The 20,481-nt window shown below is 51.1% G+C and overlaps 10 protein-coding genes across 10 annotated transcripts; 7 read left to right on the top strand and 3 right to left on the bottom strand.

Moving 5' to 3' along the window:
• The first annotated feature begins 481 nt into the window (after positions 1–481).
• On the top strand, positions 482–1,947 carry ASPWEDRAFT_307772 (uncharacterized protein). Its single transcript, XM_040833461.1, has 5 exons — positions 482–662; positions 713–731; positions 823–900; positions 957–1,745; positions 1,806–1,947. Exons 1-4 carry the CDS (start codon positions 621–623, stop codon positions 1,472–1,474), a joined length of 657 nt encoding a protein of 218 aa, XP_040691719.1. The 5' UTR covers positions 482–620; the 3' UTR covers positions 1,475–1,745; positions 1,806–1,947.
• ASPWEDRAFT_734149 (uncharacterized protein) lies at positions 1,660–3,865 on the top strand (the record flags this gene model as incomplete). The annotated part of the gene is made up of 6 exons (XM_040839325.1): positions 1,660–1,745; positions 1,806–1,939; positions 1,984–2,107; positions 2,154–2,360; positions 2,408–2,782; positions 2,821–3,865. 6 exons carry the CDS (start codon positions 1,660–1,662, stop codon positions 3,497–3,499), a joined length of 1,605 nt encoding a protein of 534 aa, XP_040691718.1. The 3' UTR covers positions 3,500–3,865.
• On the top strand, positions 3,854–5,036 carry ASPWEDRAFT_307821 (uncharacterized protein). The gene is made up of 2 exons (XM_040833462.1): positions 3,854–4,775; positions 4,819–5,036. Exons 1-2 carry the CDS (start codon positions 4,208–4,210, stop codon positions 4,845–4,847), a joined length of 597 nt encoding a protein of 198 aa, XP_040691717.1. The 5' UTR covers positions 3,854–4,207; the 3' UTR covers positions 4,848–5,036.
• ASPWEDRAFT_308024 (alpha/beta hydrolase) lies at positions 4,834–5,748 on the bottom strand. Its single transcript, XM_040833467.1, has 2 exons — positions 5,240–5,748; positions 4,834–5,192 (listed from the first exon to the last, which is right to left on the bottom strand). Exons 1-2 carry the CDS (start codon positions 5,639–5,641, stop codon positions 4,857–4,859), a joined length of 738 nt encoding a protein of 245 aa, XP_040691716.1. The 5' UTR covers positions 5,642–5,748; the 3' UTR covers positions 4,834–4,856.
• Positions 5,749–5,856: 108 nt separating this feature from the next.
• On the bottom strand, positions 5,857–7,812 carry ASPWEDRAFT_167973 (GMC family oxidoreductase; the record flags this gene model as incomplete). Its single annotated transcript, XM_040830227.1, has 1 exon — positions 5,857–7,812. The coding sequence occupies one exon, from the start codon at positions 7,810–7,812 to the stop codon at positions 5,857–5,859; it is 1,956 nt and encodes a 651-aa protein (XP_040691715.1).
• A 995-nt stretch (positions 7,813–8,807) lies between these two features.
• ASPWEDRAFT_307847 (uncharacterized protein) lies at positions 8,808–11,527 on the top strand. Its single transcript, XM_040833463.1, has 10 exons — positions 8,808–8,993; positions 9,039–9,116; positions 9,163–9,301; positions 9,347–9,599; positions 9,647–9,739; positions 9,784–9,791; positions 9,835–9,964; positions 10,009–10,390; positions 10,434–10,820; positions 10,869–11,527. Exons 1-10 carry the CDS (start codon positions 8,957–8,959, stop codon positions 11,108–11,110), a joined length of 1,749 nt encoding a protein of 582 aa, XP_040691714.1. The 5' UTR covers positions 8,808–8,956; the 3' UTR covers positions 11,111–11,527.
• An 846-nt stretch (positions 11,528–12,373) lies between these two features.
• Positions 12,374–12,844, top strand: ASPWEDRAFT_35603 (Dabb family protein). The gene is made up of 2 exons (XM_040834262.1): positions 12,374–12,515; positions 12,561–12,844. Exons 1-2 carry the CDS (start codon positions 12,414–12,416, stop codon positions 12,771–12,773), a joined length of 315 nt encoding a protein of 104 aa, XP_040691713.1. The 5' UTR covers positions 12,374–12,413; the 3' UTR covers positions 12,774–12,844.
• A 597-nt stretch (positions 12,845–13,441) lies between these two features.
• Positions 13,442–16,050, bottom strand: ASPWEDRAFT_35602 (FAD/NAD(P)-binding protein). The gene has a single exon (XM_040834261.1). It carries the CDS (start codon positions 15,918–15,920, stop codon positions 13,584–13,586), a length of 2,337 nt encoding a protein of 778 aa, XP_040691712.1. The 5' UTR covers positions 15,921–16,050; the 3' UTR covers positions 13,442–13,583.
• A 175-nt stretch (positions 16,051–16,225) lies between these two features.
• On the top strand, positions 16,226–16,714 carry ASPWEDRAFT_167969 (uncharacterized protein; the record flags this gene model as incomplete). The annotated part of the gene is made up of 1 exon (XM_040830226.1): positions 16,226–16,714. One exon carries the CDS (start codon positions 16,226–16,228, stop codon positions 16,712–16,714), a length of 489 nt encoding a protein of 162 aa, XP_040691711.1.
• A 1,104-nt stretch (positions 16,715–17,818) lies between these two features.
• ASPWEDRAFT_56916 (uncharacterized protein) lies at positions 17,819–19,615 on the top strand (the record flags this gene model as incomplete). Its single annotated transcript, XM_040838317.1, has 8 exons — positions 17,819–18,047; positions 18,095–18,172; positions 18,218–18,634; positions 18,682–18,831; positions 18,878–19,186; positions 19,233–19,327; positions 19,373–19,450; positions 19,498–19,615. 8 exons carry the CDS (start codon positions 17,819–17,821, stop codon positions 19,510–19,512), a joined length of 1,371 nt encoding a protein of 456 aa, XP_040691710.1. The 3' UTR covers positions 19,513–19,615.
• Between the last annotated feature and the right edge of the window lie 866 nt (positions 19,616–20,481).

Raw genomic sequence — 20,481 nt, 5'->3', positions numbered from 1 at the left:
GACTTTGATGGACACAATAGTATACACCTCTCCTTCCCAAAGCAGCATCCTCGTGATGCTGATACCATTCCCAGCCGAGACGGCGAGGATTGATTTGGAATTCCAGACGGGCTGGCTGATGTCAGACAAGCGTGTAGAGTTGCCAGAAACGTCGATGCAGAGGGGGCTGCAATGTGATATCAGCTGGGCCGAATCAGCATGTCGTGATAGAGGGCCAGATGTGACTGCGCTATTGGCAGGATCGAGAGCATGTCACGGCTCTATTGTGTGACAGCCACGAGGCCTGCCAATAGAAAGGCCCGAGGTTGCACAATCGCCACAAGTTGGTCGCTGATTCGATCGAGGATCGTTGGATTGAGGTTGTACAGATCGGAATATCGACTGTCATGCGGATTGGCCTCTGCTGCAGGTCGTCACCAATAGATCCGATTACCCAGTTGGAGGATATAAAGGCGTCGTCGTCTCAGCTGTCCATCTCATAGTCTGTCCATCATTCTCATCATCGTCATCTCATAGTCGCTCATACCATACTTTACCCCTCAGCTCAGCCATCGACCCCACCACCGCCACAATGCGCTTCCTCTGGTTTGTCTCCCAAATGCTCTATCGAATGATCGCTGATGATCGCCAATAGTTTGCATGGCATGGGAAGTAATTCCAGGGTAAGTGGAGTCTCCTCGATCATTCAGCTCTCTGACGCCATGGTTTGCAGATCTTCCGGCAACAAACAGGTATCTCCATCTATCCGTTCATTGTGTTATCTGATACTATCCGGATGATATTATTGCATCCCTGATTATAATACTGATACTGACTGTGCAGCCGCTCTGCGATACGAACTGGGCGGGGGCCATTCTTACGATTTCGTCGAGGGGACCGTGCCATGGGAGGCTGATCCAGGTATTTATTATCTTTATTATAATAATTGTATGATTAACGATGTGAAGCCTTTCAAGACGACATGTTTGGCAAAGAAGACACCTTCTCCTACTGCGACCCCTCGCTCCCCTCCTTCACCGACCAGGTGGTCAGCGACCTGGAGCACTATCTGCAGGTCGAAGGCCCCTACGATGGCATCATGGGGTTTAGTCTGGGGGCAAACATTGCCATCTCGTGGATGCTCCAAAAGGCGCGCGAGAACCAGACGGAACTCCCGTTCAAAGTGGGCGTCTTCTTCTCCAACACCAACATCCCCTATACCCCTTACCCCTCCTCGTCCCGAACGATCGTCGATTTGGATCTCGGAGCGATAAGCGAGGCCTTGGATCTCCCGACGGCCCATATTTGGGGATCGGCGGACCCGGAGGAGGCACAGGCGCGGCTGGCGAGTCTGACGTGCAAGGCGGCCAAGCGATCGTGGTATGTGCACGACAAGGGCCACGAAGTGTCGACGGCGGGGGAGGATGTGATAGCGATGGGCAAGGTGATCAACCGAGCAATAGCCATGTCGATCGGTGGCGGAGGTGAAGACTAGATGACAGCGCGATAGACTATCAATTGCTAGTGGGAAGAAGCAATTATTTGTCAAGCTGAGACGGTGAGAACTAATGCATGCGCCTTGCATTCTGGTTACACCGGCATCGTTATTATAATATTAATATATTATAATATATATATCATCATTATACCTGTTCTCTCTCTAGTAGTCGTAACTCCATCATGGACCAACATGACACCACATCGCCCGCGGACGAACCGGAGGGCGCCTATCTTCGTGGCGTTCGATTATTCACAGTTGCATTGGGGTATGATATTCTTATGATGTATATAAGATATTACATCTGCTAATATGAGTGAATAAATAGAATCGCCCTCAGTCTCTTCCTCACAGCCCTCGAAGTCAGCATCGTCAGCACTTCGCTCGTCACCATCACCAACGACCTGCAAGGCTTCGACCACAGCAGTTGGGTCATTACGTCCTATCTTCTGACTTATACCGGTATTTATTTTATATCCTTTATCTATATTATATACTTATTTTAGGCTTTCTCATGATCTGGTCCAAATGTGGCGACATCTTTGGCGTCAAACCCTCGCTGCTCGCCTCGCTGTTTGTCTTTATCGCCTTTTCTGGTGGCTGTGGGGGTGCTCAGACACTGAATCAACTGTATTTCTCTTTCTATATGTCATATATTATATACTCATCTCTCAAGGATCATCTGTCGTGCCTTTCAAGGCGTCGGGGCGGCCGGCGTCTACACCCTCACCCTCTTCTCCTTTGTTCGCATCGTCCCTCTGGCCAAATACGACCTGATCGCTGCCATTGCGGCTGTCATTCTCGCTCTGGGCCTCGTTCTGGGTCCGTTATTCGGTGGTGCGATCGATGAATCCGGTCACTGGCGATGGGTCTTTCTCCTCAAGTACTCTCCATCTTCCTTTCTATCTCTTTTGATACTAATATATACAGTCTCCCCGCCGGTGCCTTGGCCTGGGCCCTCCTCTTCATCGCCATGCCCAGTCACTTTCCCTACGCCCCATCCTATGAAGAAAAGATCGACTCCTTCTGGCAGAAACAGCGGGCGTTCTTCCGTCGCGTCGACTTTCTCGGTGCGTTCCTCGTCCTGGCCGCATCGATGCTGATCATCGCCGCGCTGCAAGAGGGCAATCTCGATTACCAATGGTCGTCTGGAGCGATCATCACGCTGATTGCGCTGTCTGGCGTTCTGTGGCTGGTGTTTGTTGCCTGGGAATGGTTCATCAGCCATCGCCAGACGCAGATTGAACCGATGCTGCCGTGGCGGATGGCGAAGAATCGTATCTTCCTGGGTGTTGCTCTGTATGTGTCCTCTTGATTTGAATATTCTGTACTGACCGGGATAGAGGGTTTCTTTTGACTGGCGCCCCGTTGACCATCTGCGTGATTGAACTCCCTCAACGATATCAAACGGTCAACCAAAGCTCTGCCATCGGGGCTGGCGTGAAGCTATTGGCGTACGCGGTCAGCAATCCTATTGGCACCATCAGCTGTTCGATCTTGGTCGGACGGCTTAAAGTGCCTTTTGCCTATGTGATCTTTGTCGGTGCAGCGTTACAGGCAGTCGGTCTGTTCCTCCTGTCAACCATTCCCACCACCACCGATCTCTGGCTGGGCCAGTTTGGATATACGGTGCTGGCTGGCCTGGGCGTGGGCATGTGTGCCGCGGCCTTCTATATCATGGTGCCGATCGTGGTGGACAAACAAGACCAGTCCATCTCGCTGGGCACCGGACTGCAGCTGCGGATGCTGGGCAGTGCACTGGGCGTGTCGATTGCGACGACCATCATGAACAGCCATTTGAAGAGTTCTCTTCGATCGGTGTTGTCGTCGAAACAGCTGGATGCGCTGTTGGATACGGCCGAGGCGATTGCGCAGTTGGCACCGGAGATGCAGGAGACAGTGCGAGTGGCGTATGCGGAAGCGTATAACCAGCAGATGAAGGCCGCGGGAGGATTCAGTCTGGCGCAGTTGTTGTCGCTGGTGTTGATGTGGAAGCGAGAGCCCGTGAGGTTGATCAAGTAGGATATATACATCTGTATCTTTCATAATTATTATGAAGAACACCGCCACAATGGGGCCAAATATAAGAACTAATATTAGTTTGACTCGTTAATATAAAGACCCATCATTTCCATAGTAATAAAAATAATCATCAAAATGCATCTCAACAACTGGTCCATCGCCATTCTGCTCTGCCTGACTGTGAATGTCATCATCTTTGCTGTCCGACCGTTTTATCTCGCCGTCAAGCCCATTCCGGCCCATTCGCATCCCATTGCCTCGCTGACTGTATATTCTCATCTTTATCCATCTTGAATCTATACTAATTAATAGAGAGCAAACAATCTCCTCATCGCCCACTTCTCCATCGGCTCTCCCCCTCAGCCCTTCCGAGGCGCCGTCAATCTCGCGGCCAACGATCTCTCCATCCCATCGACGGCCTGCAATTCCTCACGATGTTCTGGATATCTCAAATACGATGCCTCTCTCTCCTCGTCTGCCAGCATCTCCGACCGCAATTCCTCCACTGAATACGGCGCATTCAGAACAAACGGCCATCTCGCCTCGGACACTCTTCACATCGCTGGCGTTGACCTTCCCAATCAAACCTTTATCGAAGCGACAAAACAGATTCAATCATCGCCATTGTGGGATCATGATTTCGATACAATCCTCGGATTCTCTCCGACGGGCAATCAAAGCACGAGGATCGACAGTGTCTTTGCCTCCATGATCAACCAGAAGGCCCTGAATGGCAATCGCTTCTCCATCAAACCACCCAACCACGAGAATGAAACAGGCGCTCTGACTTTTGGCATCACCGACGATCATCCGCGACTGGGCGATCGCATCCGGCGCGTGCCGTTGACGGCAACTGCCATTCCCTTCATGCCGACGCCGTGGCAGACCCGACTTGATGCTATTCACACCGTCAACGGCAGCGCCGTTCTGCACAACCACACCGTCATTTTCGAACCGGCAATGTCCACCCTCGGTCTCCCGGATATCATTCTGGGTCCGTGGCTAAAAATGATCAATCCGCGACCGTTGGGATTTCTGCTGCAGGAGATTGACTGCGGTCGACGCGACAGCATGCCCAGCATCTCGCTGGAGATGGGCGGGCACAACTTTACCATCGGGCCGTATGAATATAGCTATGAAGCGCATTTTAAAGAAAGTGGTGAGGTGCACTGTATCCTGGATGTCACTGAGGGAACAGAAGACATTTCTGTTCTTGGACTGTCTTTCCTACAGCGCTTCTACAGTGTGTTTGACTGGGATAACAGGGAAATCGGCTGTAAGTCTTCATCTTCTATACTCCAACAGAACTAACAAATCAGTGCTGCCGACCGATCAATTCCATCGATAATAGCTTCAGTCAAACACTCTCAGCCTGTCTTCTGATATAATCCACCACCGCATCCGGCATCACCAGCCACGGCGTATGCGCCGTCGGGATCGTCTCACTCTCCATCAACGCCCCTTTTTGCCGCGCATTCTCGACCATCGCTTCCTGCACAAACAGGGGAATTGCCCGGTCATGCTCGCACTGAAGATACGCCGATGGAATCGTCCGATAGGCAGCAGCTGTCGCAGGGGAATTCTTGGTCGCCCACGCGTGAGGACGGAGAGTCTGCGCCCACTCCTGGCCATCGGGGACGTCGTGGAAAAAGAGGGAAAAGGGATCGCTGGCTGTGACGGTGCCATTTGCCTCCTGTACTGTTAGATGTGTTATATTGTATTATATTATAGAGGACGAACATCGCGGATATACCACGGTGGAGGAGTGCCTCCAAAGGCCCCGATCAGGCTCTGGCCAACGTCTGGGAGAAACGCCGACAGAAACAGCAGCCGGACCACTCCTCCTGGCTTTCCTGTTTTCTGTCTCTCTTCCCTGCTCAGTCCGTCCAATGCGCTGTTCACCGGCAGGCCAGCCCAGCTGTGCGCGATGACCATCACCTCTTGGCCGGCGTCTGCTGCGTCCTCGACCGCGGTGCGCACGGCCGCAATGTCGAGCTGCAGATCCTCGACGATCGGTGCTTGTTGGATGGACGGAAAGGCAATGGTTTGACATGCATAGCCCAGAGGCCTCAATTTGTGGATGATGGGATCAAAGGCCGTTGGGGGATACCAGGCCCCGGGGGCGAAGACAAGGCTGGTCATTTTGACAGACAGTGACAGGACAGTGACAGGACAGATAGACAGATGGCAAGGCTGACAGTGGATCAATGGATAAATACCCCGCTTTGATTATTATGAATTATTTGTGCATTATTATATATGAATCAGATAGTTATAGAATGGCCCCCACTCTAGAATCTATGCTTACTGATATAATCCTTATCTCCCAGTGTTCATGTAATCCTATTCCAGACAGATTACAGCTCATATGATCCCTTTGGAGTATACTTCTTGATAATAGCATCGCCAATCTTGGACGCCATCGCATAAAACACCGTCATGACATGCGATGACACCTGCGTGGGCGGAATCGAGCCATCGACAACACGCAGACGGTCCACACCGTACACCTGGGCTTTCGAATCAACCACGCCTCCCACCTCCTTTGGCATCATGGAGCAGGTGCTGACGCCGTGGTAGTTGGCCCGGAAGTTCTGCTTCACGTAGAGCGCCCATTCCTTCAGCGAAGCGCCCTGTCGCAGGAGATCTCCGGGGATCTTCTCATCACCCGCGTAGGTGCTGTTCAGCGAGCCGCTGCGGGTGATATCCCGGGCCAGTCTGGTGGCAGCGGCCTGGCCATACAGATCGAGTTCGTTCTCAAAGTAGCGAGGATTGTACTCGAAGCTCTGCAGATAGGGGTCGGCGTCGAGGATCTTGACGTATCCGCGCGTAAAGGGAATCAGATCCCACAGATCGAAATGGATGCGATCGTCGGTGTCGAGGAACAGCTCGGCGTACGAGACATTGTGATCCAGCAGCCAGGTGCGGTAGTTGACGTACTGCGTGAAGAGCGCGTCTGCATCGTGGAATCCTCCGCCGGCCACGACTGCCTGCGCCCACGCCCGGAGGGTGTCGTTGCTGTTGAGCTTCGCCCCCCACTCGTTGGCGTCGGGGCCAAAGACCTCGTCGAAGGTGGCAAAGAAGGCGGCCTGACCCTGGCCGTTGCCGGCAGAGGTCGATCCGGAGACGACCGAAGTGGTGGTTTGGTCCTGCAAGTTGAGGCCCACGGGGAGATCGACCTTGAGATCGACGCCGGCCTTTTGGAGAACATCCTTGGGGCCGATGCCAGAATGCTGCAGGATCAGAGGCGAGATGGCCGAGCCAGCAGCCACCAGAACCTCATCGTCCGCCGTCACGTTGAACCGCGAGCCTTCCTTGTTGTGGGTGCCAAACTCGACGCCCGTGGCCTTGTATGCTGCGTCGGTGCCATTCGCCTTCTCCAGATTGATCTTGCCCACCAGCTGGCCCGTCAGCACCGTGATGCGCTTCTTGGTGTGGTCATTGTTCAAGATAGGCCGCAACCACGCCCGGGATGCATCCGTCCTGATCTGGTCCTCCGTGAGGGTGTTCAGGAACATGGATACGCCGCGTGGCTCACCGCAGCACAAGTCCAGTCCGATCGGGGAATCAGGATAGATACCCTTGACAGTATCCCGGAAGGCTGGAATAAGAGGCGACCAGGTCCGGTTGCGATCACGAGCGCCGACTTCGACTTTGCCCTCGATGTCATGAGAGGTTTTGACGTGGCATGCGGCCGTGTAGTTGTGCCAGTGACCGGGCGTGACATGGCTCTGGGAGTCGTCGGGATCGCGAGGCTTTTCGATATCGTTCATGTACCCCAGCAGACCGTCCCAGTCCCATCCATCGTTGCCAAACACCTCCCGCCACGAGTCGACCTGCTTCTTGTGCGGGCGCGTCCAGGTGCCTCCGTTGATCAGCGTCGAACCACCCAGCCCGTTGCCCGATCGGATGATCTCGACGCGGTTGTGGGCCTTTTGGGGGTTGGTCTCAAAGGCATGGTCGACGGAGCTGCCGAAGATCTGGCCGTATGTGTTGAGATCGTCGATGATGGGCCCGTATTCAGAGCCATAGAAGCCACTCTCGATGACCAGGACGGTGGTATCTCTGTCCAGGGTGTCGGATTCGAGCAGTTTCGCAGCGAGAGTGAGGCCAGTCAGACCACCGCCGGCAATGACAAAGTCGTAGACCTTGTCTTTGACCAGGAGAGGATCGCTAATGACACCAGGCGTGATGTCGTGAGGATTATCAGACGGTGATCCCTGAGTTCGCCATCCACTGCCGGGGAGAGGCCGTTGGGCGCAGTGGCCGAGTGCGAGAGAGCCCAAAAGGGCGATGCTGATGGTGTACTTCATGATGGTTGAAGATGACAAGGCATCGGTGCACCTCGTGAGATGCTTTATACTTGAGGAAGAGAGGATAATGCCATTCTTCGTGACGTCGAAGAAAGCGATGAGGTTGCATTATGATTCAACGAGTCTCGATTAACTCCACTGAGACTATACAAGTATGTACATTCTGCAAACGGTTTCATCTCAGAGTCACCGAATGAACTCATTGCCTGAGAAGAGGCTGCCATCACAGACAGGAGTTCATTTTCCGGTTGACGTCAAACCACGGCCCGATTGTTATGTGGATCTATGATCCATCGAGGCAGGATGTTTTCAGCCGAGTTTCCACGGTCGACAAGTATCAAAAGTGTCATCGTATGAATGCATCCGCGAGTTGGAATACATGATTTGCCGTAAACAGTGTCATCCAAGACTGGCTTCTGTCAATCAGGAAATCCATATCCGCTGAAGAGATGATGTCAAGAATGAAGGCAGCCAACTGAGACACTCGGCTCACCTTCTCCTTCATCCGGGTGGAGCATTCCCACGGCTTCATCCGTTGCTTGACCGGCGATCATTCATGCGACGTATCATATCCTCTGAGCACACCGTGAGTATACCATGAGTAGACCATCAATATCCGTGGGTTGCAAAGCGACCCGTCGTATTCTTCTCTTCAGCATTATCCACAGCCCCTCCAATAACAGTGGTTGTAATTCTTATGACGCGTCGACTCGGTATTCTCCTCTCTCTGTGTGGCTGGCTGAAGCTGCATACCCCGCCATCTGTGTTACATGCAGCATTGAATGCATGCAAGGGACTCTCGGACTGAATAAACCAGACGCCATGATAGGCTGTTTATCCGGTTGACGAACTGGACAGCCGATCCATTCTTGGTTTGGCGATGTTCATCCTGTTGAACGCTTCGAATCGCTGTTTACGGGTTTGCCTTTCAAGTCTGAGATTAGGCAGCGGTGCGTCTGGCTGTGAGTATTGGTCAACTGAGGGGTTTGAACAAGTGCAGAATGGACGGTTTCATCGAGGCCAGAGGGTGCGTCATCGAGACTGGATGGATATAAATTGGTGGCGTTGAACGAGAAGAATCACAGTACAAGCAGAGAACAACAGAACAACAAAGACAACAGAACAAGAGAACAGTTCAATCAAGATGACATCCCAACCAAGGCCCCAGGGCACTCAGCAAGGTGGGAAGCCCTTCCTCCAGACTGAACATCTCTAATGCTCTATAGAAACCTCTGCTGGCTGTCCAGTGGGAGGACGGATCCCCCCTCCTCCCGAAAGCAGAAACTACTTTACCATGCCCAACGGTACGTCTATCCAACTGCTTCATAGTTCTATATCTCATGATCTCAGGCTGCCCCGTGGAGCATCCGTTGCTGGCTGAAAGGGTCGACAAGAAGGTGAACAACAGCCGCTATGGCTCTCAGCTCATCCAGGATCTCAACACAGTTGAGTCGGTTGTTCACGTCAGTCGCGAGAGAATCCCCGAACGGTAAGCCCCATCATCAGTTACAACAGCAGATACTGATCAGCATAGAGTCGTCCATGCCAAAGGAGTCGGTGTGTTTGGAGAGTTCGAAACCACCAACCAAGACTGGATCAAGAAATACACCGACGCCAACTTCCTCCAGCCCGACTCCCACGGCAAGCCCAAGAAGACCAGGCTGCTGTCTCGGTTCTCGACCATCGCTGGTGAGTCTGGCTATCCAGACACCGTTCGAGATGGCAAGGGCTGTGCCTTTAAGCTCTATACCGAAGAGGGCAATCTCGACTGGGTCTTCCTCAACCCGGTGAGTTATGGATTGTCTGTATAGCTTCATCAGCTAACGGACTATAGGAAGTGTTCAACATCAGAGACCCGGCCAAGTTTGCCTCTCTGGTACACGCAAAGAAGCGTGATCCTGCCACCAACTTGCTGGATGCGAATATGGTATGTCTTCTCTTATACTTGTTGATCACTGCTAACAATCCTAGACATGGGAGTAAGATAGACCTTCTGGATATATGGACCATGCTAATGATCAGCTTCTTCAACAACAACATCGAAGTGTACAATGCCTTGATGCGAAACCTCACCGATGAAGGGACCCCCTCCTCCTACTCTCGCCTGCTGATTGCCAGCATCAACACCTACACCTTTACCAAGAAGAAGAATGTCAGTTCTCTCCACCGTATGATTGAATCGACTGACATGTCCAGGACACCGAATGGGACCACCATCTGGTGAGAATCAAGATGCTGCCTGATCCGCCAATCGACCCGGAAAGAGACTACTTCACCCTCGACGAAGCAACCGCCAACGTGGGCAAAGACCCGGACTACCTGACCCGCCGGCTGTATGAGGAGACCCAGAATGGACCACATCCCACGTGGAAGGTCTATGCCCAGATCTTGGATCCGGCCAAGACGTCGATCGATGTTTTCGATGCCACCAAAGTCGTGCCCGAAACGGACTGCCCGTGGACCGAGTTTGGCAAGATCACGCTGAACGAAGTGCCCCAGAACTACTTTACCCAGATCGAACAGGCTGCGTTCACGCCGGCCAACATTGTGCCTGGCTGGGATATCTCTCCTGATCCTCGTATGTCCGCCTCTCCTATTTATCTTCTCCTCTAACGGTGCAGTGCTCCAAATCCGTCTTCTCTCGTATGGAGACTCGCAGCGATACCGCCTGGGAGCCAACCATGACCAGCTGCCGCCCAACAAGGCTTGCTCGTATGTCTACGATCCCACCAGGCGAAACGGCGCTTACAACATGACCAACTATGGCCACGTGCCGAACTATCTCGGCAGCGTACTCAAGACGCTCAAGACCCCCGACCACTACAACATCAGCTATCTCAAGTGGCAGGGCGAGGTGATGAGATACCGGAGCACGGTGGAAGATGTCGACTACAAGCAGTGCAGGGAGCATTGGGACACGCTCGACAAACGCATGAAGTGGCACTTCATCTACAACTTGGGATCCTCGCTTTCACCGGCCACGAAGCCTGTCCAGCATGAAACCGTCCGTAAGTATTTCCCTGCTGGTGCTCCTTCCGATGTTGACCGTTTTGTAGAAATCTTTGGCAAAATCTGGAGTGACAAATATGGGCAAAAGGACAAAAACAACATAAACTGGAAGCAAGAACTGGAGAAAGAGCTCGCCCGGCGCGAGAAGATCAACAAGGACCTGGGAAAGAAACCGGGGCTGGTGCCAGGCGGCGAAAAGGGAACGCCTCACTATATCCCGGGCACCGTGCCTGATCTGTCGACTGAAGTGGGCAACCCCTACAAGCGCCTGGATTTGAATTTGAATTAGGATGCAGTCGGTTATAGGTGAATCATGGATTCGATATGACGTTTACAATCCGATTACTTGACCTGAAGTAGACAATATTTCCGCATTCGGAAACAATTGTATGGATGACATAATGTCTGGGGACAATAATAGATTTTCAATGGATTTAACTCTGGCCTTATGATTAACTGATAAAACTCACCAGAGCCTGACTCCATACCATCGCATGACTTGTGTTGGGCATATTGTCTTCACCTTAGGCATATATACTTGATGACTGTGCATGCATTACGGGGATCAAAGCCTATAACATGCTATTACTAAATGCATAATATAATGATACTCCATGATTCCACTTGCAAATATCATATGCAATAATGCTACTCTACAGCTGAGATAACTGGGACAAGCTTGTCCTCATCTCAATGCAATAAAGCCGTATAATCTGAATCAAGTGGATACGTCCATTCCGGGTCTGATAATAAACCCCGATTGTCTAATCAGGCCAGTGTGATATAATATTCGGCTGATCATGATCTAATCAAGATCTATGGATGTGTCTATATCGCTTCTGCTAGAAATCACAGTCGTTGGGTATATATACACCGCTGGATGCACCTGTTGACAAAACAAGATTCGACGCGATCGACATTATTTTAGACAACCCCCTTCGTTCCAGACTTGGTGATCTGCAGCGTGATGTAATATCCTGCGCAAGATGCATGCCATTCTTGGCCCGAGTGTCACTGCATATTCCTATCCAGGATGATCATCAAGATTCCGGCTCCACCAACGACATCCTGCCAAGCTGGGGATCTTTTCTCCAGAATGATCGACTCGTCTGTTTCAACTTCTCCTCACTCTACACCTTTAACTCTGACCAAGCCAGATACACCGTTAATTAATGCCTTGCATAATCATTGATGCAAGTCTAGCTCGTGCATACAGCCTGCATGCACTGGAGGGGCGGGATTCACAACGACTCGAAGGGAAATGCACTCGCTATCTCCTTGCTTTCGACGACAACTCATTCCCACACGCAGGACAGTCAAGGCCAGTGAGGTCACTAGAATGCCTCTGCTTGGCATCAGCCACCTGGCTTGGATGAGTTGGATGTGCATTCTGTATTCGTGTGCCATCGACTGAGCTGGCGACAATCATTATCTATGATATCACTGTATACGAATATAGTCATTCTTATCAGCCAGATGAGCGCCTGGATGATTATTTAAAGGCCCTCCTCGTCGACAGAATTGCTCCATCATCATCTCCCATCTCTTCCTTCAATCACTTCCAACCAACCAAACAACCAACAACCGCCAAAATGCCTGCCATCGAACGTGTTACCCTCATGAAGATCCCCTCCAACGACGACCGCTCCAAGGTCCTCGAGCAGTTCAAGGTCCTGGCCAAGACTGCCACCAAGGTATGCTCCATTCTCGTCTACAATATATACCTACTGACCCTTCAGGACGGCAAGCCCTACATCAGAAACGCCTCCGTCGGCGCCTCGTACGACGATGCTCGCAACCAGGGCTGGAACCTGTCGGTCAAGATGACCTTCGACTCGCTGGACGACATGAAGTACTATGACACCGACTGCGAGGCCCACAAGGCCCTCAAGGCTGTTGCCGTCCCCGTCAAGGAGGACCTGATGACCACCTACTTTGAGAACATTCTGTGAATACGTTGCGATCGTGGATATTATTGAGGACATGACAGATTACGAATTATGTATGGGTAGCAGCCAAGAAAGCTCGTCAATCAAGTTCTCTACCTTCTAATTTATGACTACATTGGTAGTGACATTTAACATAGTAGATACCGTAGACCTGTACAGGCCTTTCGATATAAGTTACCTCATACATAGTCAAAATATAGAATCATGTCTTGACAACACTACAATATCTGAATTCTCTACGACAGGAATGATGTATTCACAGGAATAGTATTTCGTATGCCAGTGGAATACCAGTGAGATGCGTGATACATATCATGGCATTTTCAACACCAAACTATACAGTCACTATTATATCAGCCTAGCAAACTCATCAGGTACGTCGCTATTGTGTGAAGATCTCTATGACCAGGATAATATAGACCAGTCGAAATATATGTCGTAGATGGGACGTTGGCATGGATCTATAGGTTTATATATAAGTCAGATATTCCTTAAGATGGTTATATATAGATAGTGTAATCTGGCTACATCATTGACCAATACCTTTCCTACGATAATATTTGATATTGGGTAACTAATATATTGGTCTAGTGCATGTAATGCTAATAATTCTCCATGCTTCTCTATAATTCCGAAGATCTACCATTAGTCCTATATTGAAACAGATATATGTAATATTAATAGAAAATATCATTCATAACATATTTAACTGCCATATTTATATGAGATTAATAGTAATCGCACTCATTATCATCAGACTAGGTATCCCAAACAAAAGGAATATAAATATAAATAAACTGGAATATCAAACAATCAAACAACGACTTTTTGCATCACACAGTTCCCTCGACAACTCTCTTCGTGCCACTCCTTGACAACTTTCGACAGATATGCGTGGAAGATCCCTTGCTCCTCAGGCGATGCATACGACTTGACGATGATGTTGACCAGGCTCTCAACGTCTGCTGCGGTGGAGCCATTGGCCTGGACCTTTCCAGTCTCCTTTACAGATCCATTCTGCTTGGCTTGCTTTGGCTTCAATGTCTCTGGAATCTCCTTTCCGCGAGAGACATGGTCGATTGCCTTCATGGCCAACTCCACGGCAGAGGCAAAAGTGTCGTTCTTGTAGTGCAGCATCGGCTTGGAGTACTCCAAGGAAAGTGACCTGAGATCCTTCTGGATCTGATCACAGTGGTCATGGACGTCGTGCAGACAGTATGGGGAGGACTCAGTTGGCTGCTTGGACGAAGAGGTGATGGTGGGTGGAACGGTAAGATGAACATTGAGAAGTCTTCGCGACGAGGAGAAGTAGTTGACGATGTCCTTTGGCAGGGTCTGGCTGTGGGTGCACTGCAGAGATAGACCGACATCCACATGATGCTTCTCCAGAGTGGCCGAAACACGATCATCAACTTCTTGGACGAGAATGCCATAGGTGGACTTTAGCTTCTCGACAGTGAGATGGGCAGCGTTCTTCCCTGGGGTATCATTCAAGAAGGGGATGACGTGCTGCTTCATAAGAGACTGCTCCAAAAAGGCGAGTTGATGCTCACGGAAGGACGAGTTCTTTGTGCTGGACTTGTTTGAGGGCAACAGGAAGACAAACGGCATGTGGCCTTCAGCGAGGATCTGGGGAACCAACTTGCTGGCCATGAGATGGGAGAATGCATCGCCACCGAGGAAAAGAGCAACGTGCATGGACCGTGCCAGAGGCTCTCCGGTCAGCTCATCAGCCATCCGTCGGGCATGATCTGCGATGCGGTCGACCGAGCTGACGTAGAAGTGAGTACCCTGGGTGAGAGATCCGATGGCGTACAGGCCGGGAGAGGCTCGGAGGTTGTCGAAGTCGACTTCAAGACCGCCGAATGGATGGGGAGTGGCGAGGCCTTTTCGAAGGGTAGATTGGATCAATGGCGATGGCATCTGAGCGACACGGCATTCCTGGCCAGTGGCCTCGATGACATACGGCGCTTTGATGTCACCAGAGGAAGTCTTTGCGATGAAGGTCTCGCCATTCCACTGGACATCCTTGCCTTTGACGACGTTTAGCTGGTCTTTCTTCATCATCCTGAGGATCTTCTCTGCATTCTGGATAGGCGTTCCGTGACGGTATCGCATCCAGGAACTGTAGAACTTGTCCATGAACAGCTTCTTATCGTGAGTCTCCAGCGAGCGCCAGTATCGCTCCACGATGGGAGCTGTGGCCTTCAGAACCGTCTGCCATTCCACAGTACCGGCTCGGGCAGATTCAAGATCGGCTTCAAACTCTTCGAGAGGGCATTCGTGTGTCTGCAACAGCCATCTCCAGTCGTTGCCGGTGACTTGGGAAATCTCCTCCATGACATCGCTGATGATTCGGGCTAATGAGCCTCCATTGTCGGCCTGGGCCTGCGCATGTCTGGCGGTGGTGTAGAGGTTGTGGCGACGGGGAAAGGGAATGGCAGGGCCTTGTACTTTGGGCAGACAGCCACTGCGTGACATGAAGGTGATGGAGCCCTGGTGGCCATTGCTTTGGAGGTTCGTCGCAGCATCGATAGCAGACAGACGGGATCCAATGATGATGACGGGGGCGTCTGTTGGGATGGTCTTCAATCCGGTTGTAGGCCAGGGCGAGGGGAAGAAGCCGGGGATGTTGAGCAGATGAGTGTTGACGACAGAGGTGAAGTTGCCAATGGCCAGCACGACATTCCGAGCAGACATCTTCTTTGTCTTGCCCATGAAGCTGAGAGAGAATGTGCCATCGTCGAGACGGTCGATATCGTCGACCTCATCGGCGATAAAGGAGAACCTGGCGCCCATTTGCTCGGCGTCTTGGACGGTCTTGGTCCACATGGCCTGAAGATACTCGCCATATGTTGTTCGTGCGGGGTATAGATCCAGATTTGGATCTTGACGCCATTCGTTAAAGTGGTTTTGGTTGTTGGCAAAGAGGCCCATGGTCTGCTTGGGCATGTTGAGGATAGTACCGGCGCAGTCCTGGGAATAGGCCAGTCCAGGACCAGCAATGCTGTTCTTATCGACGAGCGTCACTTTCTTCACGGTCTTTCCATTTCGAAGACGCTCAACCAGCTGGAGAACAACGGCCAGACCACTGGCACCACCACCGACAATCACGACATCTTCCGGGGAAGGGGGGACAAATTGGGGCATTTTCAAAGACATGAGAGGGTGGAAGTGGATATAAGGATGGAATATTCAAAAGAGTGAATGCGATTGATGTTTGAGACAGTACGGCCGGATTGGATGGGTATATATAGGCCTCCGGACGAGACTCTCTCCGTGTCAATCGAGATGGTGACAGCTGGAGATGAACTGATCTACTCGTCTCTTGGCTGGAGGTTGTTCTTGGCTCTTGCTAATTGCCCAGATCCCTTGCATCCGATAGAACCCAAAGGGGTGTGTAGAAGACTCCTAGAATACCGCTTATTCTTGGTCCGGGGCTGCAATATTCGCAAATGCAGCAGAAACCGCCTCGTGCCAGCCTCAGATGCGCCTGCGATGCACGTGTGGATCTCGAAACACCAAGACCAGGGGCATTTAAACGCGTAAGCCTCATGGACTGCGTCTGCGTGTCTGGCATCACCACTGTCGTCACATGCCGCGCCCTGATGAAACCGACCCTGAAGCCATCCCTTCGTCTCGTCAGCCCACGTCAACTCAGCCGCTCGATGGGCGCACAAATAGCGCCATTGATCTCATTTCCCCCCGGAGAGACCGGTATGCATGTCTTGGGGGAGCAAATCGCAGTGGATCGCGGTCCGCCGTCCCTTGCAGATGGCGGAATGGAACAGACGGACAGGACGGACGATGGAACCATAGCCCTCCCTCCCTCGCTGGAGAGCTCTTGGCTTTATCAAACTGGGATGTCCAGCGAGGAAGTTGGCTTTTTGGAATTACACGATTTGACCGCCTGTTGCTTGGCAGGACATGGCGAGCTGAGATGAGGTGCTCAACCGGCGATGTTGTGAACCAGTCAAATAGAGAAGAGTTAGAACATGCCAGAGCAGGCCGTCTAACTGGTTGGGAAATGTAGTTGCTGACGTCTCACGGTGGTTGCCAATGTCATACAAGCTGACAAGATGGTGTCATCGCGAAGATCCAAGTATGCCAAATCAGGCAATTATGAAGATCCACTGGAGATCAGTGTGTATTCAATGACATCATGCCAATCGCTGGTGCCATATAACACCAGTAACCCACCGTACTGTCTTTATCAACCTATTTTACCTTTCACCAACTCTATTGATGCAACTCTCATGGTGTAGGTTTGTTGTGGAATCGGACCGGCCCGTGATACTTTGCTTGTGCTGGATGGAGAAAGTCATAAACTTCCAAAGCGTAGAAAAATGACCCGTCATTCTCGATGGATATCTATATGTATGTATGTCTATAGACTCATGAGCCTCAATGTTGATATAGCATAGAAGATGGCATGTTCTAGAATATACACATGATATTCCATCTCTACGACTATCCAACTTCGTACAATCAACCTGCAAGGTGTTCTTGGCGACCAAAAAGTCCATTTGTATATCTACACTTCCATGTTCAAAATGGCAATATTGTCCTTCTGCCAGAAAGGGATCTTCCACGGCTTTGTATAACCTTTCCGAGTGTCGTCAGCTCATGACAACTCGAGGCCGATCTAAATCCCAGAATCGCCATGTCTCACGCCCAGCCGCATCCCTTCCAGTCAAACCTAATTATGGTATGCCAAACAAAGACGGTCGATCCTATAAATTGATTTGGCTGCCAAACTCCACTCACGCTATTGACAGCAAAGTGTCTGAGATCCAGCGACATGTCGAGCCGTCAGATCCAAGATACTCCGCTTTACTCCACCGAGGATCTGGGAATGCAATTGGAGATGAACGAGAAGGATCCATCGACCCAGAAGATCCAGTATCGCTATCTCGAACTCGACACGCCTCTTCCCACTCCATCGATCACATCCCCTCCTGCTCCTGGCCAGCTTTCAGCCCCGAAAGCCCCCAATCTGAAAGAATACACGTCTCCATTTTCTCTGGCCAAACTGGCGCAAGACCCTGATGACCTGGATCTCCTGCTGCTCGACCGCGATCGCTGGATATTCAGCGGGCGAGATCAGTCCAGCATCAGCCGAGCTGACCAAGAAATGGGGGATCAGTGAGGTTGTATACAATCTGGGCGTCACCGTCTTCTGCGTAGGCTTTGCTCTGGCTCCGATGGTGCTGGCACCATTTTCAGAAATCAATGGAAGGCGACCGGTGTTCATCGGAAGTGGCATTGTGTTTACCGGTAGGATCTATCTATCTTGTAATAGAACAATATACTAATAGAGATAGCTTGTATGGTGGCTTGTGGAGGAACACGTTCCTTTGCAGGGCTCCTCGTTGCCCGTCTATTCCAGGGCGTCGGTGCATGTAAGCGATCCTCCATCGATGTGATACGCATGCTAATGTCAATAGCATCATTCGCCACCATGGTAGGCGGCGTCATCAGCGATTTCTACGAAGCAGAGGATCGAAACACGCCGATGGCCATGTTCTCTGGGGCTGCCATCTTCGGCACTGGCCTCGCACCGCTGATCTCGAGTGTCATTGTCCACCACACCAACTGGCGCTGGATCTACTATTCCCATGCCTTTGTGGCTGGTGCCTTTGTCATTCTCATCGTTCTCTGCTTCAAAGAGACGCGTGGCAGTGTTCTTCTCAGCAAGAAAGCCTATGTCCTGAACCGATACTACGAACGCCTCGAGATGGCAGGGCACTTTGGCGTCATCACCAAAGGCAAAGAAATCCAGCGCATCCGATGGAAGGTTCAAAGCGACGAGGATCGAAGCTCTCTCGTCCAGATGGTTGGTGTCTCGTGCTACCGCCCTTTCCGTGAGTCCATCCCATCTGGTGCAGCTGCATCCTACTTATACCCCTAGGCATGCTCGTCACCGAACCAGTCGTCTTCTTCTTCTCGCTCTGGGCCGCCTTCAGCTGGGCTGTTCTCTATCTGCAGTTCAGCTCTGTCCCGTTGGTGTTTCGCACTAATCATGGCTTCAACATTCAGGAAAGCGGGGCGGTCTACACGGGTGGGTGGGAGTGTTTCTTGTATGGACCTCGGCTAATATGAAACAGCAATCTGTGTGGGAGTCATCATCATCACCGTCGCCAGCATCTACCAGGAGAAGGTTGCCGCTCACTTTGGGATCCTGCCCAAAACAGCCGAGGCCAGACTGTACTTTGTCTGTGGAGAGGCAGTTCTCATGCCCATCGGCCTATTCTGGTTTGGATGGACTTCGTCTCCCTCGATTCACTGGATTGTGCCTACACTCGGCCTGGGATGCGCCACGATGGGCATCTTCTCGGTGTATCTGGCCGTGTTCAACTATCTCGCTGATACATACCATCGCTATGCGAGCTCTGCCATTGCCGCGCAGTCTTGCTGTATGTTTTCATCTTGTATATTAGAGTGATTTCTAACATGACATAGGCCGGAATCTGCTTGGTGGTGTCTTTCTGCTTGTTGCCAATCCGATGTTTATCAAACTCGGCTTTCCTGGTGCGTCCAGTCTTCTTGGAGGGATTGTAAGTTGTTTATCTCGTGTGCATGAAGTATATTAACAGTGATAGGGCACTCTTCTTACCCTGGTTCCATGGGTTTTGGTCTTGTATGGACCACGAATTCGCGCAAACAGTAAATTAGCAAGCGTGAGTCGTATCCAGCTATACAGAATGATTTATACTAACCCAAACAGGAACTCGCTTGTTAAAATAGAAGATAATATAATCGATGGAGGATAATAATTACTTCATGTACTTTACTGGATGTCACATAGCCATGTATAGAACAATTTATAACATGTTAACAATACCACCCATAACATCATATCTGCCGTTTCCTATATTAGCCATGGCCAATTAGACCGATCCAGAGCCGCAGGAAATCGGATCATCAGGAACACAGCGCTTCACAGGAACATCGTCTTTGATGGAGCCAGAGTCACAAGATGTTGGTCGTCGAGCACGCATCGCTTCTCAGGGATGTCTCGTTTGACATATCCGGAACCACAGGAGGTTGGGTATTCGGGGACACAGCGCTTGGCGAAGCTGGGGGGCTTGAAGAGAAGGGAAGGATGGATGGAATCACGGAGGGAGTAGCGGAGGGGTTGATGGGGATGGCACTGGGGGCGATGTCATTCAGCCAGTTCTCTAGCCGCTGGACGTTGGCGGGGAGGGCAGCAGCATGGCAGACGCCCAGCAGGGCAGTGGCAGCGCAGATGGTACGGAGAAGAGCCATTTCGATGCAGGATGGTAGAGGATGATGGTGATTATTCCTGATGCGGATTACCTGTTTATATAAGATGGTGATGTGGAAACCGGGTCAATGCCGACATAAAGACGGGCCATAGTACGCCTCCATCGGCCGTCATAGCCTACATGCAGGGTCTAGTCTGGCACGGGTAGTAGTGCCGGAGATTGATAAGTCGACCCTGTTTCATCGACGATCATCTTGGCAGTAAGTAGGTAGCATAGTTCAATAAATGGCATAGTTGTTGGTGAAAAAGAGGAACCTTCGGAAATTGAGGCGGTAATGGTGTTATGAAGACAGAAATATCAACAGTTGATCGATGGTACTAGCACGGAAGATGAATCAGGAGGAGGAGATAGTCAATGACTGATTCAGGTAGACGCGATTGATAAGAAATCCACTGGGGATGAGTCGATCTCAGTTTAGGAGG

Source organism: Aspergillus wentii (genome assembly GCF_001890725.1).
Source record: "Aspergillus wentii DTO 134E9 unplaced genomic scaffold ASPWEscaffold_2, whole genome shotgun sequence".
NCBI lineage: Eukaryota > Fungi > Ascomycota > Eurotiomycetes > Eurotiales > Aspergillaceae > Aspergillus > Aspergillus wentii.
This window is presented reverse-complemented; position numbering and strand designations above follow the sequence as displayed.

Coding starts and splice junctions, on each gene's coding strand:
- ASPWEDRAFT_307772 (XM_040833461.1), top strand. CDS start 621: ATGATCGCCAATAGTTTGCATGGCATGGGAAGTAATTCCAGG. Junction 901..956: donor GCCATGGGAGGCTGATCCAG/GTATTTATTATC, acceptor AAGCCTTTCAAG/ACGACATGTTTGGCAAAGAA.
- ASPWEDRAFT_307821 (XM_040833462.1), top strand. CDS start 4,208: ATGATCAACCAGAAGGCCCTGAATGGCAATCGCTTCTCCATCAAACCA. Junction 4,776..4,818: donor GGATAACAGGGAAATCGGCT/GTAAGTCTTCAT, acceptor CTAACAAATCAG/TGCTGCCGACCGATCAATTC.
- ASPWEDRAFT_308024 (XM_040833467.1), bottom strand. CDS start 5,641: ATGACCAGCCTTGTCTTCGCCCCCGGGGCCTGGTATCCCCCAACGGCC. Junction 5,193..5,239: donor CACCGTGGTATATCCGCGAT/GTTCGTCCTCTA, acceptor CTAACAGTACAG/GAGGCAAATGGCACCGTCAC.
- ASPWEDRAFT_307847 (XM_040833463.1), top strand. CDS start 8,957: ATGACATCCCAACCAAGGCCCCAGGGCACTCAGCAAG. Junction 8,994..9,038: donor GCCCCAGGGCACTCAGCAAG/GTGGGAAGCCCT, acceptor AATGCTCTATAG/AAACCTCTGCTGGCTGTCCA. Junction 9,965..10,008: donor CCTTTACCAAGAAGAAGAAT/GTCAGTTCTCTC, acceptor TGACATGTCCAG/GACACCGAATGGGACCACCA.
- ASPWEDRAFT_35603 (XM_040834262.1), top strand. CDS start 12,414: ATGCCTGCCATCGAACGTGTTACCCTCATGAAGATCCCCTCCAACGAC. Junction 12,516..12,560: donor TGGCCAAGACTGCCACCAAG/GTATGCTCCATT, acceptor CTGACCCTTCAG/GACGGCAAGCCCTACATCAG.
- ASPWEDRAFT_35602 (XM_040834261.1), bottom strand. CDS start 15,920: ATGCCCCAATTTGTCCCCCCTTCCCCGGAAGATGTCGTGATTGTCGGT.